Genomic DNA, 17,731 nt, shown 5'->3' on the forward strand with positions numbered 1-17,731 from the left:
GATGCCCGAGCCACCTCATCTGACTCCTCTCAATGCGGAGGAGCAGCGGTTCTACTCCGAGCCCCTCCCGGATGACTGAGCTTCTCACCCTATCTCTAAGGGAGAGCCCAGACACCCTGCGGAGGAAACCCATTTCGGCCGCTTGTATTCGCGATCTTGTTCTTTCGGTCACTACCCACAACTCGTGACCATAGGTGAGGATGGGAACGTAGATTGACCAGTAAATAGAGAGCTTCGCCTTCTGGCTCAGCTCCTTCTTCACAACGACGGGTCGGTGCAGAGCCCGCAATACTGCAGACGCCGCACCGATCCATTCGTCCCTCAGTCGTGAACAAGATCCCAAGATACTTGAACTCCTCCACTTGGGGAAGGAGCTCATTCCCGACCCAGAGAGAGCATTACACCCTTTTCCGGCTGAGAACCATAGTCTCGGATTTCGGATTTGGAGGCGCTGATTCTCATCCCAGCCGCTTCACACTCGTTGATACTTTTATTTCAACAAATAAAGTATTTCAACAAATTTATCATATGCAATTGTGTGTTATTATATGCAACACACAATTGCATATAATAAATCTACTTTAATCCTTGTACATGCAAGCACTTTTTTCCTTAACCAGCCACTTGACACATGAATTTGTATATGAAGCATTTCTTGAGAAAAACATAGGGATTTTTTTGTTGTTGTAGTAGCATATCTATATCTACACCACAAATGGTCTAATTAAAAACATTACAGAAAACTTTCCATCCATCCATCCATCCATTTTCTATACCCACTTAATCTGTCGGTCAGGTCGTGGGGGGGCTGGAGCCTATCCCAACGGTCATCGGGCGAGAGGCGGGGTACACCCTGGACAAAAAAAAAAGTGCATACAAATACCACATTTCAATTTCTTCTTTCAGAAGTCTAAGACTTAATAAATGTACAAAATATTAGTCCTAATTTGCAGAAAAAAATTAAATTTTCTGTGGTTCCAGTTTGAGTCTTGATAAACTCAAAGAATGAAAAGTCTTTTTACCACTGAAAAAACTGTAAATACAGTCTAAATATCTCCCACTAATCATTGTTCAGAAGAGTCTAATGCTGGGTGTCATGATTTAAATCATTAATAAATTAATTCAAGCAACATATGGGACCATGTGATTTTCAAAACACATTTTCTCTCACTGATCTGAGGCCTACTTGGTGGTTCACCACATTTTGTCACAGAGGTCATTACACACATATGACTCTCAGCTGTTCATGCCCAGTAATGTGGTGCCCCATTTTTCATGTTGCAAACATTAAAAGTTTGAGTCACTGGCAGTCATGTGTCTGCATAATGAACAATGTAATGTCACTCAACTTGACTGAACAGTTCAACAAGGGATCATCAAACGTGATGTTGGTTTTCAAAGTATCCACTTGCCCTGTAATGAGGCAGCCAGATGCCTTTCCTGTAATGCTCATGTCAGCAGTCCATCTGGCCCTGTCCCTAACCTAACCCTGACCCTCACTTTGAATCACAGTGCATGTCAGATGGAGCCAGGATTAGTCAGGCTGTTCTTTTACCGCCATCAGAGCTGGAAAACAGGTATACCAGTATTTATATCATACTGTATTTATATTTAGTATAAATGTATTTATCTTTATATTTTATACTTCACCTAAATTAGATAATTTCTGCAGTCATAGGAACACTTTATATTTAACATGTTAGTAAAGTTTATCTGTGCTGTTTTCCTTTCCACAAGTTTTGTCACTCTTAAGTTGTCTTATTTTTTCTAAAAGGCTCCACCACAGATTCAGTTAAATCTCACAGAAATTCCTTTGTAGTCATTTGACATACTGGCTGTCCTATGGACAGTTTTCCAGACTTTAACTTAATTTGCATCATTCCTGATTGCTGTCACGGATGCTGAAAATCAGAAGTCTGGCATTAGAACACAGAGAAGAACTCAAGGAAATCTATTCTCTCATCAAAAACAAAACAGAAGATAAACAAAGCAGACTTTGTTGTACCTATCATGCTGACAGTTGCCGAGAAATTGTGGATTAACCATTAATGTACACACAAATAAAAACTATTCATACTGATCTAGCAGTTACTGGTATCTTTTAATATCTGTCTTGGACAATATGAAGTCCATACAGACTTGTGCTGACACATGCTGAGGATGCCATGCTGATGTCCTGTTCCCTCTATGGTGTGTGAACACAGGTGATGGTAGACAACAAATATGCAAACACACAAATGTTTGACCTCTTTCATCTGCATTTGGTTTTGTGCTGGAAACAAAACAGAAATTAGAGTTGTTTATTTGGGGAGAATGATGTGGAGCTGCCTTCAGGTGTTGTTTGTACTTCAGTGGATGGTCAGATGGAGCCTCTATTTTATAAAGTCTTGTCACATGTAAATAGACCATTCAATCCTTGTTTACTGTCATTGGCAAAAAGGAATATAGCGTAATTCTAACTCTATTTAATTATATCTCTGAATTTCGCACTGAAGAAATTAATTCAATGCTAGGGACTGTCACGCTCTATGTTTTGATTATTCTTGTTTTCAGGCCCTGTCACGTTCTATGTTTTGATTAATCTTGTTTTCAGGTTATTTATGTTTTCAGGTTCTTTATCATGTTTTCAGGTTTCTTGTCATGTTTTTTTTCCCCTGTCACTTAGCTTCACTCTAGTCACCCGTTTTCTTTTTCACAGCTGCACCTTGTCACGAATCACCTCCCACAGTATATAGTTTCCATCGTTCATTGCGAAATCCTCACTCAACCTTTCCATGTTTGAAGTCACATTTCGCCTCATAGCCATAGCTCCATAGTCCTGTTTATTCATAGTCCATCCATCCATCCATCCATCATCTGCCGCTTAACCGGGGGTCGAGTCGCGGGGGCAGCAGCTTGAGCAGAGAAACCCAGACGTCTCTGTCCCCCGGGGGGACCCCGAGGCGTTCCCAGGCCAGCCGAGAGACATAGTCTCTCCAACGTGTCCTGGGTCTCCCCCGGGGTCTCCTCCCAGTGGGACGGGCCTGGAACACCTCCCCAGCGAGGCGTCCAGGGGGCATCCTAACCAGATGCCCGAGCCACCTCATCTGACTCCTCTCAATGCGGAGGAGCAGCGGTTCTACTCCGAGCCCCTCCCGGATGACTGAGCTTCTCACCCTATCTCTAAGGGAGAGCCCAGACACCCTGCGGAGGAAACCCATTTCGGCCGCTTGTATTCGCGATCTTGTTCTTTCGGTCACTACCCACAACTCGTGACAATAGGTGAGGATGGGAACGTAGATTGACCAGTAAGTAGAGAGCTTCGCTTTCTGGCTCAGCTCCTTCTTCACAACGACGGGTCGGTGCAGAGCCTGCAACACTGCAGACGCCGCACCGATCCGCCCGTCAATCTCCCGCTCCATTCGTCCCTCACTCGTGAACAAGACCCCGAGATACTTGAACTCCTCCACTTGGGGAAGGATCTCATTCCTGACCCGGAGAGAGCATTCCACCCTTTTCCGGCTGAGAACCATAGTCTCGGATTTGGAGGTGCTGATTCTCATCCCAGCCGCTTCACACTCGGCTGCGAATCGCTCCAGTGAGAGCTGAAGGTCACGGCCTGACGACGCTAGCAGAACCACATCATCTGCAAAAAGCAGAGACCCGATTCTGAGGTCGCCAAATCGGACACCCTCAACGCCCTGGCTCCGCCTAGAAATTCTGTCCATAAAAGTTAGGAACAGAATCGGTGACAAAGGGCAGCCCTGACGGAGTCCAACTCTCACCGGAAACGTATCCGACTTACTGCCGGCAATGCGGACCAAACTCTGGCACCGGTCATACAGAGACCGAACGGCCCCTATCAAGGGGTCCGGCACTCCATATTCCCAGAGCACCCCCCACAGGACTCCACGAGGGACACGGTTGAACGCTTTCTCCAAGTCCACAAAACACATGTAGACTGGTTGGGCGAACTCCCATGCACCCTCCAGGATCCTGCCGAGGGTATAGAGCTGGTCCACTGTTCCACGGCCAGGACGAAAGCCACACTGCATCTCCTGAATCCGAGGCTCGATTATCCGATGGATCCTCCTCTCCAATACCCCCGAATAGACCTTACCAGGGAGGCTGAGGAGTGTGATACCCCTATAGTTGGAACACACCCTCCGGTCCCCCTTTTTAAAGAGGGGGACCACCACCCCGATCTGCCAGTCCAGAGGCACTGTCCCCGATGTCCACGCGATGCTGCAGAGGCGTGTCAGCCAAGACAGCCCTACAACATCCAGAGCCTTGAGAAACTCAGGACGGACCTCATCCACCCCCGGGGCCTTGCCACCGAGGAGCTTTTTGACCACCTCGGCAACCTCAGCCCCAGAAATGGGAGGCCCCGTCTCCGAGCTCTCCGATTCTGCCTCTTCCGAGCACGTGTTGGTAGGATTGAGGAGTTCCTCGAAGTACTCCCCCCACCGACTCACAACATCCCTAGTTGAGGTCAGCAAAGCCCCGTCCCCACTGTAAACAGTGTTGACTGTGAGCCGCTTCCCCCCCCTGAGACGCCGGATGGTGGACCAGAATCTCTTCGAGGCCGTCCGGAAATCGTTCTCCATGGTCTCACCGAACTCCTCCCAGTGCTTGTCACTGGCCAAAAAGGCCCGATAGGACTCCTTCTTCAGCTTGACGGCTTCCCTCACCACTGGTGTCCACCAGCAGGTTCGAGGGTTGCCGCCACGACAGGCACAGACCACCTTACGGCCACAACTCCGATCAGCTGCCTCGGCAATGGAGTCACGGAACATGGCCCATTCGGACTCAATGTCCCCCACCTCCCCCGGGATATGGTTGAAGCTATGCCGGAGGTGGGAGTTAAAGCTCCTTCTGACGGGGGATTCTGACAAACGCTCCCAGCAGACCCTCACAATACGTTTGGGCCTGCCAGGTCTGATCGGCATCCTCCCCCACCAGCGGAGCCAACTCACTACCAGGTGGTGATCAGTTGACAGCTCCGCCCCTCTCTTCACCCGAGTGTCCAGGACATACGGCCGCAAGTCCGATGATACAACCACAAAGTCGATCATCGAACTGCGGCCAAGGGTGTCCTGGTGCCAAGTGCACATATGGACACCCTTATGCCTGAACATGGTGTTCGTTATGGACAGTCCATGACTGGCACAGAAGTCCAACAACATAACACCACTCTGATTCAGATCGGGGGGGCCGTTCCTCCCAATCACACCCCTCCAGGTCTCACTGTCATTGCCCACGTGAGCATTGAAGTCCCCCAGCAGAACGAGGGAGTCTCCGGTAGGAGCACTCTCCAGTGCCTCCCCCAGAGACTCCAAAAAGGGTGGGTACTCTGAACTGTTGTTTGGCGCGTAAGCACAAACAACAGTCAGGACTCGTCCCCCCACCCGAAGGCGGAGGGAGGCTACCCTCTCGTTCACTGGGGTAAACCCCAATGTACTGGCACATAGCCGGGGGGCAATAAGTATGCCCACACCTGCTCTGCGCCTCTCACCACGGGCAACTCCAGAGTGGAAGAGAGTCCAACCCCTCTCAAGAGGACTGGTTCAAGAGCCCAAGCCGTGCGTTGAGGTGAGTCCGACTATATCTAGCCGGAACCGCTCAGCCTCGCGCACCAGCTCCGGCTCCTTCCCCAACAGAGAGGTGACATTCCACGTCCCAAGAGCTAGCTTCAGTAGCCGAGGATCAGACCGCCAAGGCCTCCGCCTTCGGCTGCTACCCAGCTCACATAGCACCCGACCCCCTTGGCCCCTCCCACGGGTGGTGAGCCTGTCGGAAGGGGGACCCACGTCATCATTTCGGGCTATGCCCGACCGAGCCCCATGGGCACAGGCCCGGCCACCAGGCGCCCGCTGCCGGGCCCCACCCCCGGGCCTGGCTCCGGGGGGAGGCCCCGGTGTCCCATATCCGGGCAAGGGATCACGAGGTCCAAATTTTTTGTTCATCATAGGGAGTCTTTTGAGCTGTTCTTTGTCTGGTCCCTCATCTAGGATCTGTTTGCCTTGGGTGACCCTACCAGGGGCTTGAAGCCAACATAGCTCCCAGACTCATTGGGGCACGCAAACTCCCCCACCACGATAAGGTGACAGCTCGGGGGGGAGGGGAGGAGGGGATTCATAGTCCTGTTTATTTAATTATTCCATGCCATAGTCTTGTTTTGTTTTGCCTTTTCATAGTTTCACAGTATTTTTGATAACCGGCTCCTCTGTTTTGCCTTTTTGCCTTTTGGAATAAACCTTTGAGTTTTTTTTTAAGTCTGCATCTGGGTCCTTCCTTCTCTTGCACCAATGAACATGACAGGGACATACATTTTTAATAAGAAATTCCATTTATTTGGGGTTATTTTTGTCCCAAAACAGATTAATTCCAAGTGGTTTAAAGGCACATTTGCACTGAACTAGTGCCTATCAGTTGAGACAGTATTTCCACCAGAAAATTATTGAACACGGACAAAGCCAAATCATTCCAGTGGTGGCACAGGAGGGAAGAAAGGCAAGATGGATCTGAGTCTTTTCTTTTCATCATTATGTGGTCAAAAAATAAGTGAAATAATGTGAAAACACATTGATTATGTTCTATTCATAATGTTCGAAGGTGTTGGCTTGTTTAGAGAAATATTTCGTGCTCCACAGTGGATAAATTAATTAATTTGTCCTTATGATACTTTAGAAATTTAGTCTCTACAATTTCTGAATGAACCAAAAAGCAAACACCTGCTCGTGTCAGTCTATTGTGAGTGCTGTGATACATTCCTTAAACTCCTCCATGTGTCTTTGTCCACAGCTGGTGAAGCTATGCAGTGGGATGATTGAAGCTGGGAAGGTGTACGTCAATGCCAACAAGCTCTTTGTCAATGGAATCCGGGACCTGTCTCAGCAGTGCAAGAAGGATGAGATGATCTCGGTGAGGTTGTCACGAGGCAGAGACATTTTAGCTATCCTCTCTTTGATCCTATACACACTTAATTGTGGTTTGACTGTCTTTATTTGCCATTTGGTAGTTTTTTGTTGTGTGACTTTCTTCCATTTTGGACATTTGTCCTGCAGTTATGTCTGTGTGTGAATAAACCTGTTACTAACAGATTAGTCAGCGAGGAGAAGACTGAGCCTGGAACCTTTTGGCTCAACCCACAGCAGATGGTTTTTAGGGTATTTTCATGGCTGCTGACATTAAGTACTATTAAAAGCACACTTGCATTCAAAAGTATGACGAATTGAGAGCTTCCTATTAAAATTCTTGTTCTTATGTGTAGTTTCCATTATAAACAAAAATGGTGAATCAGCTCTGCAATGATGGTTTCGGTTTCCCGTATTTGAAGATGGAATTCAGATTAATTCTGGGTTGCGTGTGACAGCTTTTATTTGCTTCTTTTTTTATTTTTTTTAATTCTCAAAAGCGCTTTTACAGCAGTAGTTATGAGAATATTTCCATATGTGCTGTGTGGCTAAAGAATATTTTTTGGGTGTTTTCTTTGCAGGAGTGTCTGGAAAAGTGCGGGGAAAGCCTACAGGAGATCATAAACTACCACATGGTAAGCTGTGTCCCACATATGATTGATTGAGACCGTCCTTTTTTTCTCTTTCTTTTTTTTACAATGGGAGTGGCCACACCAACATTGACATCCAGCTTGTTTCTCATATCATTAAACCTGTGTGTGAATTATCTCAATCATATCATCTTATCTATTGTTTACATGGGAAGACGTGTCTTTATTAATGGTTTCAAAGCGCATGCATTTAACCTGAAACTATCTAACTTTAAAGCTTAACTTATAGCCACGATTAAAGACAAATTTGGCATTGCCAGGTCGTTGTCACACCCTAATGAAGTGCGGGCCCCGGTGCGGTCACAGATTCAGGAGAACAAGAACTCTTAGTTCAAACAAAAGTTTATTGGATAACAGAAAATCTCACACAGAGGAAAAACGTGGCCTGGTGAGCAGGGAAGTCGGCCTGCAGGACCGGAACAAAAAAACAAGGTAATCCAAGAACTGAAAATAATCCACAAAACACTAAAGGTCAGGATCCAGGTCGTGAACCAAACAGGCATAACAAATACATTAACACACGAGCGAAGAATGGCAGAGAAGACCAGATATTTAAACTAACGGGGCAATCAAAGGAAGATGGAACACAGGTGAGTTAAGAACCAGGTGTCACAGCTGTGGCTGTGACAGTTGTGCAACTCCAGTTAGCAGTTAATTGGTTTATCAGTTTACTAATTATCTTTTAGGTCAGTAGTTCATATTTGTTTTTTTGTTTTTTTAACAAACAGATGTTTATAGTCAATGCATTTTGAAGTGTATGTTAATGCATGTTTTTATTACGTTTCTACACCAGTATTAAGTTACACTTGGTGACAGTTTAGTGTAAATCATCTATTGACAGTCTACATTTTTTTTAATATATATAAATATGTGGAAATTTTCAGGGTTAGTGAAAGTCTGTTTGCATTCCAGCATCCCGTCAAAAATATTGACAACTAGAGGCAAAAAATCATATCTGCTTACAGCTACAGTATATTATTGTGCATTATAATCCATGTATTTAGCAGTAGACGTGGCCTCTTGAAAACATGTTTTTCATTTTACAAAGAAAATGGTCACTAAATGTTGAATCAGGGGTTTAAGATGAATAAAAAAAAGTTTTAAAATAAATAGTTTTCCTCTATAAAGCATTTGTATGTGACTTTTTAATCATAAATGAAACCTTGAGTTGTCACTTCAACTCCTGCTTTATTTTAAGGGTGCTTTGTATAAAATAAAGGCTTCATGTCAAGTTTTAATTCAATTCAATTCAATTTTATTTATATAGCGCCAGATTACAACAATTGTCATCTCAAGGCACTTAAGTAATATAGTCCAATTCAAGCCAATTGGAATTCAATTCATTGTAATCATAATCCAATTAATTCATATAGAGCCAATTCAAAAATTAATATCCTAGCTAAGGAAACCAACAGATTGCACCAAAACTTGTCTTCAGTCCAATCTCCCGTCCTGAGCATGCCTGTGGCGACTGTGGAAAGGAACGACTCCCTTTTAACAGGAAGAAACCTCTGGCAGAACCAGACTCGGGAAGGATGGCCAGCGCCTCGATCCGCCTCTTTTTATAAAAGAGGTGTTAAACTTTGCTGGCATAGATTCCGATTTGTGTTTCAGAAATTCAGTCCATTTTAGTGTCTTGCATCTTTATTACTTTATTGGAAAACATGGCTGGTTGCAGACGTAATCATTTCGTAAAGTGAGTTTTTAAATTTTTTCCTCTTCTATGAAATGGAGCTCGTGCGTTCCTGCTGGGTTGTTTCCCCTCTCTACCTTTAAGGCTTCTGACCTTCAGCCACTGCCCTGCCCCTCTGAAGCTCTTTGAAATCCATTAGCTTTGAACCACTGAGTGCTTCTGTGCTTCTAAATGCACAAAGTTTATGTCTGTGCTCCCTGCCTATTTGTGGAGAGGGAGGTCACTTTCTCAGATGGAGGGTTAATGGGGGACTCGTGCAGGCATGGGTTAGATTTAGCTTCTGGATAACTGGGGTAGCCCTGTATAACCTTGACATGTTGCAGACTGTGTTACTTAAGGCCAGGGAGTTGGCCAGTATGGATGTGCATGACTGCCGGCGGCAGAATGGGTGCTCCTGTGCAGGTTTAGGTTCCCTTAAAAAAAAAAGCCGTGAAAAGCATTAAAAAGTCTTCAGTTTTATTTAATATTTTTTCTTGGCTTCTGTTTGGCAGTAAATTGAAATGTAAAATGTCCCTGGATGTGATTGCAACTGTCAGCAGAACCCCTATATTCGTAAGGAGATTGAAGGACCTTTTTCTCATTCAAGAGAAGAAGGTCCTCAACTGAACATTTAACGTATGTAAGGGGAAGTTTTGCTTCCCTTTAATTTTTATTTATTTTTTTTTTTTTTTCCTCACACTCTCAGGAATAGAACCTGAAGTGAAGTCAAAGTAATTTTTAAGACTTTCCAGTGTGTTTTTAGTGTTTTACTTTATTTCATAAGGAGTTCCTTTTTATTTGCAGGTCTTTAATAAGTTTATTTATACGAGCGCTTTAGCTGTGTTAATGTAATATGTTGTTTTTCTGTTTCTATTGCTGGTCATCTTGTACATATCTTGTATTACTGGAGCTCCATCTGTCTGTCAGCGTTTTCTGTCAGACTGACAGATCCCCTGTTTGTCTTGCTTGTGTGTCACAGTTTACAGGTCATAAGAGAGTGTGGTTTGGCCTGGGACCAGCTGGCCTCTTCCACTGTATGCTCAGCTGGGTCTTAAGCCTCCTGTTTCCCCCTCCTCCTCCCTCCAATCCATTAGTGCCGCAACTTTGACTTGACACTAATATGACTCCGTCAATGGTTTTCTTTGTTTCTTTGATGTAATGAGTAACAGAGGAGGGAAGTTCAAGTGCGGCATGGTGAGGGGGATCCCCCCGAGACAAAACAACAATGTGGAGTGGCATCTTTTACTGTACATGGTCGTTCTTTGTTTCAGGAAAGACGCAATGTGCATTTAAATGTGTTGCACTCCTGCGGCGCCTCCGTAAATAATAAATTATGAAAGTTGTATCTGCTACTTGAGAAGGATGTCCCTCATTGTGCACGCTTTGTTGCCCTTGTGCAGCAGACTTTCAAGAATTTTATTTTTTTTATTTTTTATTTTTTACTTTTTATTTATTAATTTTTTCCCCTTGTCCTGTTCAGCATTATGGCAGCAGAATTGTAGTCTGAATACCTTTGATGCCAAACAGATTTGCTTTGCCAAGGGAAGTTTTATAAATGTAAAGCTCCCCTTGATGCCCATTTATTTATTTCTGTTTACAATATATGACATGTAATAGAACTGAACCGGACCGGGGGACAAGGAAAGAAGAAGAGGAAAGAAGAGGAAACAGAACAAAAATAGAAACAAAAACCAGACAACCAGCTGCTACACCTGTAAAAAACAAAACAGACAACAATCCATGGCCTCTGAGGGGAATCCAGCCTTAGCGCCACCAGGAGCACCTGAAAGCAGACAAGCAGAGAAAAAACAAACACACAAACAAACAAAAACAAGCACAAGAAGCGGCAATCGCATACAACACAGCTGTGGATATAGATGACCTGAGACGACATGATAATACATCAACTACTTAGCGACCATGCTACTGGACTAATGAATGTGTGTGTGTGTGTGTGTGTGTGTGTGTGGGAGAACATGCAACACCCATGGCACAGGACCTACATGATAACCGTGCTTAGTTATGAGTGTATAAGCGTACAGGGCCACAATCCACAGCTCCCCCAAGCAATTGGAAGCAGGCAGAGAGGGCCACAAGACCCAGGCCACCAGCAGTCCCCACAGAGCACAGAACCCAGGAAGCCCACTGCAGGGGCAACCACGCATCCACCCAGAAGACTGCAGAGGAAGCCCCCGGACAGAGCCCCCATAAGCATAGGGCAGAGGCCCTCCGGGAGCCAGTGGCAACAGCCCACCGACCCCGCCAGGCCCCAGCCGCCCAGACACGGGCCGTGCACTGGACCCGGGCCCCAGGAGCCCGAGCGCCCCCAAACCCCCCGGCAGAGGCCCCACCCAATACCCAGGAGGGCCAAGCGCCCCAGACAGCCACACAGTGGGTCAGCGCCTGCCCCAGCGCCCCTGGCCAAGTGCCCTGGGAGTCAAGACGTGCCCACAGGTGGGTGAAGTCGCGAGCAGCGGGGAGAGGCAACGCCACCCCCCCATCGGGAGAAGCACAGGCAGGCCAGGCGACAGCAAGTCCCAGATCCATGTCCAATCATTACCACACACACTTTCACGTCCCATACATCCACACGTCCTCCCTCCCTCGACTCCGCTGGGGTGTAGTGCAGCGGGCACACCAGGGGGCCAGCAGCCCCCCAGCCACCACAGACCCCGAACCAGCAGAACAATTAATTAATCCTCTTGGCCCCTCCCGCCCCGAGCAGCAACCAGGAAGCAGGGGTGTGGGAAGAAGACCCCTCCCCTCACCCTTCTGGCTCTTCAATATTTTCTAATAGTGAGCAATTAAAATTGAGGGGCAGCCAAACTTGTAGAACTGGGAGCGCGGCACTCTGGGCAGCCTACATACCCAAAGAGCCCCGCCCACCAGATGCCACTCAGTGTAACCACCCCCCAAGACCTAATGTGTGTGTGTGAGTGTTTGCTAAGTAGTAATGTCTAAGGTGTAATTAAAACAGGGGCGGGGAACTGCAGAGTGCAACCAAAGGGGACCACCTACGTGGCCCCATCCACTACACCCCACCGAACACACACGCCCCCAAAACACTTGATGTGTGAGTGTGTGTTGTGTACAGGAGCCAGAAGGGAGAGGGGTATGGGGATATACACCGGGGGAGCTACTCTCCCCCAGAGAGGGCAGCCAGGGACTGGCTGCAATAGGCGTCCCCGCTACCTGGGAGCCAACACAGGGCAGGAGGGCCTGATGTCCACCAGGCTCGGGGCCTGCAACGACCATATTCCGGGAGCTACTGTACCCCCAGAAGGTACCAATCCCGCCCCACCCCACTCAACCCAACCCCACCCCGGAGGACCTCTACAAAAAACAAACAAACAAACCACCCGGTCACACCAGTCGCAGCAGCCCGGGCCTGAGACCCACCATACCCCAGGCCCCCCCCAACAGGGGAAAAGCACCCCCCCCCCCCCCCCCCCCCCCCCCACCGCACACCCCAGCACCCTGAAAAAAAACCAACCATCTGCGGACACCTTTGAGGTCCCAGAGCAACAAGCCTGGCACCAGGACCTGCACCAACCCACCCATACTGTGGCGCGTCCAGGGCAACCCAGCCCCCCCCCCAGGCACAGGCAGCACCCCACCCACCACACCCCCCCACCCCCCCGGCAGCGCCCAGCCACCAGGGCCCAGGCCTAGCACCACCACCCACGCCAGAGCGGCCCGGCCACCCGGCATAGAGAGAGCAGCCACCACCCCAAGGCCCCTAAGGGACCCCGCCCCACACCGCAAGACAGCCCCACCCGCAAGCCCCCAAAACTGCCCTCCAAGCCCGACACAGCCCTCCACGACCCGAGAGACCACCACACGCCCGAAGCCACACAGCCCCCCCCAGCACACACCCGACCGCCCAGAGCGACGGGACAGCAACCCACCACCACCACTATGTGATAAAGCTAATCAGAGGGGACCAGAGAGAATGAAATTCAGCCAATTGATGTTTTGAGGAGGCAGACATTGTTTCCATGCTAATATAATCTAAAAGAAAATTTCTAAACTGGTTAATACACAGATTGTTCTTCGCTTTCCAGTTCATGAGAGTAGTTTTCTTTGCGATACATAACACTGTGAGAACCATGTGTGCTGAGTTCATTTCCATGTTGATGTTGTCTAAGTCACCCAGTATGCACGGTGTGGGGCATGCAGGGATGCTACACTTTAGCCATGTTGATAGGTCCTCACAGACTTCAAGACAGAACTTCTGGACAGGCGCACAAAACCACAAAGCGTGTGCATAATCATCAGGTGTGTTATCTGTGCAATGTGAGCAGATGTTTGAGTGTGTTAGACCCATCCTGAACATCCTTTGTCCTGTATAGTGTGTTCTATGAAGGATTTTGTATTGAATGAGCTGTAAATTAGGATTCCGAGTCATTCTGAAGGTGTTCAAACATATTTGTGGCCAGAAGCTATGACTAGAACTGATGGATAAACCTGCCTCCCATTTTGAGGATGGAAGAGACATTTTGTCATCTATCTTAGACAATAATTTATATATTTTTGATAGTAGTTTTGGGGTGCAGATGCTTAGAAATTCTGCTACCCTAGTCGGGAGTTGTAAGTCTGGTTGGTGGAGGATATATTTCTTTGTTATTATAGACTTAAGTTGTTGATATTCTAGGAATTTATTGCTGCCTATCTCGTGTTGTGATATGAGCTCATCAAATGAAATAAAATTTCCATTTTGGATTATATGTTCCAGATGTTTGATTACTTTGATCTTCCACAGAGTAAAGTTTAGCATTTTTTTGTTTTGCAGTATGTCAGGATTGTTCCAGATGGGTGTAAGCTTACATGGGACAATTGAAGACTTTGTTATTTTAAGAAATTCCCACCAGGCTGTCAGAGAGGTGCTGATGTTAATGCTTTTGAAACACATTTTGACTAATAAGTGGCAGGTCAGAGATTTCCAGATTATCACACAATGCTTGTTTTATATTTATCCATGGTTCATCTATTGGGCTAGGTTTAAACCATTTTGATATATACTGTAACCTATTGGCTAAGGAATAGTGCTGAAAATGAGGTAAATCTAATCCACCACAGTCCTTGGTCTTCTGTAAGGCTTTTAAACTAATACGTGGTGGTTTGTTTTTCCACAGAAATTTGGAGATGCATGAATCTAGTGACTTAAACCAAGTAGCAGATGGTTTTATGGGGATCATTGAGAACAAATAGTTAACTTTTGGTAGTATCATCATTTTAATGGTTGTAACTCTCCCCATAAGTGATATAGGTAAGGACTTCCAACGAGAGAGATCGTCCTCTACTGTCTTTAATAATTGCACATAATTTAGCTTTGTTAGCTCTGAGAGCCTGGAGGAAATGTTTATGCCTAAATATCTAATATTTCCTGACTGTAAAGTGATCGCAGGTATATTCTGGACTCTGCAGTTAATGGGCAGAACTGTGGTCTTAGACCAATTGATAGAGTAGTCAGAAAGTGCTGAGAAGTTATTTATGAGTGCGATCGTGTGAGTGAGAGACGTTTGAGAGTTCTGAAGGAAAAGTAAAACATCATCAGCATAAAGACTTATTTTATGCTCAATATTTTGGGGTTGGATGCCTTTAATATTTCTATCTTGTCTGATAGCAGCTGCTAAAGGTTCGATGAAAATAGCAAAAAGTGAGGGAGAAAGTGGGCAACCCTGTCTTGTACCTCTCTGCAGACTGAAGCTTGGAGAGGTTTGATCATTTGTCCTGACATACGCATTTGGGGAGCTATATAATATCCTTATCTAGTTGATGAAGTGTGACCCAAACCCAAATTTGTTTAATGCTGCGAATAAAAATTTCCAGTTCACTCGATCAAATGCTTTTTCTGCCTCTAGAGAGACTATTGTGGTTTCCAGATTGTTGATGGTAGAATAGTCTATGAGATTAATTAGCCTGCGAGTGTTAGTGGATGAGTGTCTACCCTTTATAAAACCTGTCTGGTCAGGATGTATTATAAGTGGAGTTATTTTTTCCATTCTTTTGGCAAGGGCTTTACAAATTATTTTGAGGTCTGCATTTATTAGTGATATTGGGTGATAGCTGGATGGAAGTATGGGGTCTTTTCCTGGTTTCTGTAGCAAGATAATGTTAGCAGAGTTCATGTGTGGGGATACTCTGCCATTCTGCTTAACTTGTAATACCATTTTGTGAAATATAGGTGCCAAAACAGTCCAAAATTCTTTGTAGAACTCTGCTGGAAAACCATCTGGTTACTAGGCATATGTTGAAGGGCTTCATGGAGTTCTCCTATTGAAAGAGGTGAATCCAGAGCCATTGCCTGTTCGGTTTGTAATTTTGGAAGGTTGATATTACTAAGAAACTGATCTATGTTACTGTCTGATGGATCATTTTGTGATGAATATAAAGTTTTATAGAAGTCCCTAAAAGCATTGTTGATTACATCGGGGTCATGGGTGACATTTCCTTTTGAGTCTTTAACAGAAGTGATTGTTGTTTTCTCTTTGTTTCTTTTTAGTTGGTTAGCTAGGAACCTTCCAGATTTATTGCCGTGCTCAAAGTTCTCCAAGCGAAGTCTTTGTATCAGAAACTGTGTTTGTTTATCAATAATTTTGTTTAATTCAAGTTTAGCTTTTCTTAGTTCATTCAGTATGTGTTCCTCTTTGGAGGTACTGTAGACAATTTCTAATGATTTAATCCTGAGTTCTAAATCTGACATCCTTGAACTTTCCCTCTTTTTCTTATTTGATGAAAAAGAGATTATTTTGCCTCTCATAACTGCTTTTCCGGCTTCCCAGAGAGTACAAGCTGACATTCCTCGCAGGTCATTATTTTCTAAATATACAGACCATTCCCTTTTGAAATAATTAATAAAATCAGGGTCTTTTAGTAATGATGTATTAAATCTCCAATTCCTAGCTGGTGGTGTAACTCTGTTATTCTTCAGTGTGATAGAAACTGGAGCGTGATCACTGATAGTGATGGGGTGGATTTTGGTGTCTGAAATATCCCTCATCAAGGAACTGCTAACTAAGAAATAATCTATTCTTGAATATGAGTGGTGTACCGGTGAGAAGAAGGTTTATTCTCTAAGAGTGGGGTGGTGGGAGCGCCAAGCATCACAAAGACCAAAATCTTTCATATACTGTTTAACAATATTCGTGGACTGCCAGTTCCGCTGACTTCCTGAAGTACTGAGTCGATCTACTCCTGTCTCCAGTCTAATACCATGTTAAAGTCCCCTCCTATGATGAGTGTGTTATCTGAGTGATCAGAGAGTGAAGTGAAAAAGGAGTGAAAAAATGAGGGGTCATCCACATTTGGACCATATATATTTGCAATGCATAAATTCATATTTTGAACAGATAAATTAACTATTAGAAATCTACCTTCTGGATCTATAACTGTGTTGTTTACGGTGAAATTGACTCTTCTATTTATCAGAATGGCTACACCTCTTTGTCTGGAGTTGTAACAGGCTGAGTACACATGAGGAAACTGTGCTGTGGTGAAAACATTAGCTACAGTCTTTGATAAATGAATCACCTGTAATAAAACAATGTCCGCCTGTAAATCCTTCAATTTATTGGAGATTTTTAATCTCTTCTTCCTGGACCCAGCTCCATGCGCATTCCATGAGATAAACCTCAGTGTGGACATGCTCAGACTAACGCAGTGAGTGCTGGATGCTTGCTAAAATCATCCCGTGCGTGTGTGCATATATGCTTCCATGAACATGCCATTGTTGGTGTTTCAGTTGTCAGTATGAGCTTGCTACAATATGTACTTGCGCTGTCGATGCTGTGTGGAACTTGATTATGTGCTCTGCTCAAAACTCTATGTGCGCCGTGCTTGTTAACATTACTTATTAAGGTGGAAACGCAGCGGGTTGGGGAAGAAAGAGTGGAAGTGTGAGATAGAAAAAACAAAAACAAAAAAACATACCCAAATAAACAAATATGAACTGCATATATCCTGTGCTGGTGAGACTGGCAGTGAGCTATATATTTTGCCTTGATAGATAACTGTGAATTGGATAGATTATTTCATCTTGCTTATATGTCATCTACAGTGAAATGATTCATACAAGTTAACGAATACAGATCACCTGGAGTTTAGAAGAGCCAAGGAGTGGTTTCCTGGTCGCGGTACAGCTGCCTGTTGATGAATATCTTATCCACCGCGATGACAGCTCGGGAGCCTCCTTCCATGAACTTTCTCCGGATGGGGAACAGAACCCTGCGTCTTTCCAGGATTTCTTTGGGAAACTGGTCGTTGACGCTGAAGTCCTTTCCTCTCAGCTCCCTGCCGCGGCCCTTCACCTGGACCTTCTGTTGGAAATGCTCGAACTTGGCCACAATCGGTCGGTCGGCGGGCATCAGGTCTCTTCCCTCCCAGGCGGTGGACTCGGTGAAAAGTAAAGTTTTTCACTACATCTACTGGAAGTTTCAGTTGATTTTGGATGAAGTTTTTCACTGCGAGTTCAGGATCCTCGTCTGCCTGCTCCGGGATTCCAGAAAACACCA

General features: G+C 45.5%; 1 protein-coding gene across 1 annotated transcript in view; it reads left to right on the forward strand.

The window, feature by feature from the left end:
• acap3a (ArfGAP with coiled-coil, ankyrin repeat and PH domains 3a) overlaps positions 1–17,731 on the forward strand; it is a 114,205-nt gene that overhangs the window by 60,496 nt on the left and 35,978 nt on the right. The window contains exons 3-4 of the mRNA XM_072367257.1: positions 6,784–6,903; positions 7,478–7,531. Of these exons, the coding sequence (XP_072223358.1) occupies positions 6,784–6,903; positions 7,478–7,531 (174 nt within the window). The remainder of the gene's footprint in view (positions 1–6,783; positions 6,904–7,477; positions 7,532–17,731) is intronic.

Source organism: Leuresthes tenuis, unplaced genomic scaffold (genome assembly GCF_036924035.1).
Source record: "Leuresthes tenuis unplaced genomic scaffold, fLeuTen1.0.hap1 SCAF_16, whole genome shotgun sequence".
NCBI lineage: Eukaryota > Metazoa > Chordata > Actinopteri > Atheriniformes > Atherinopsidae > Leuresthes > Leuresthes tenuis.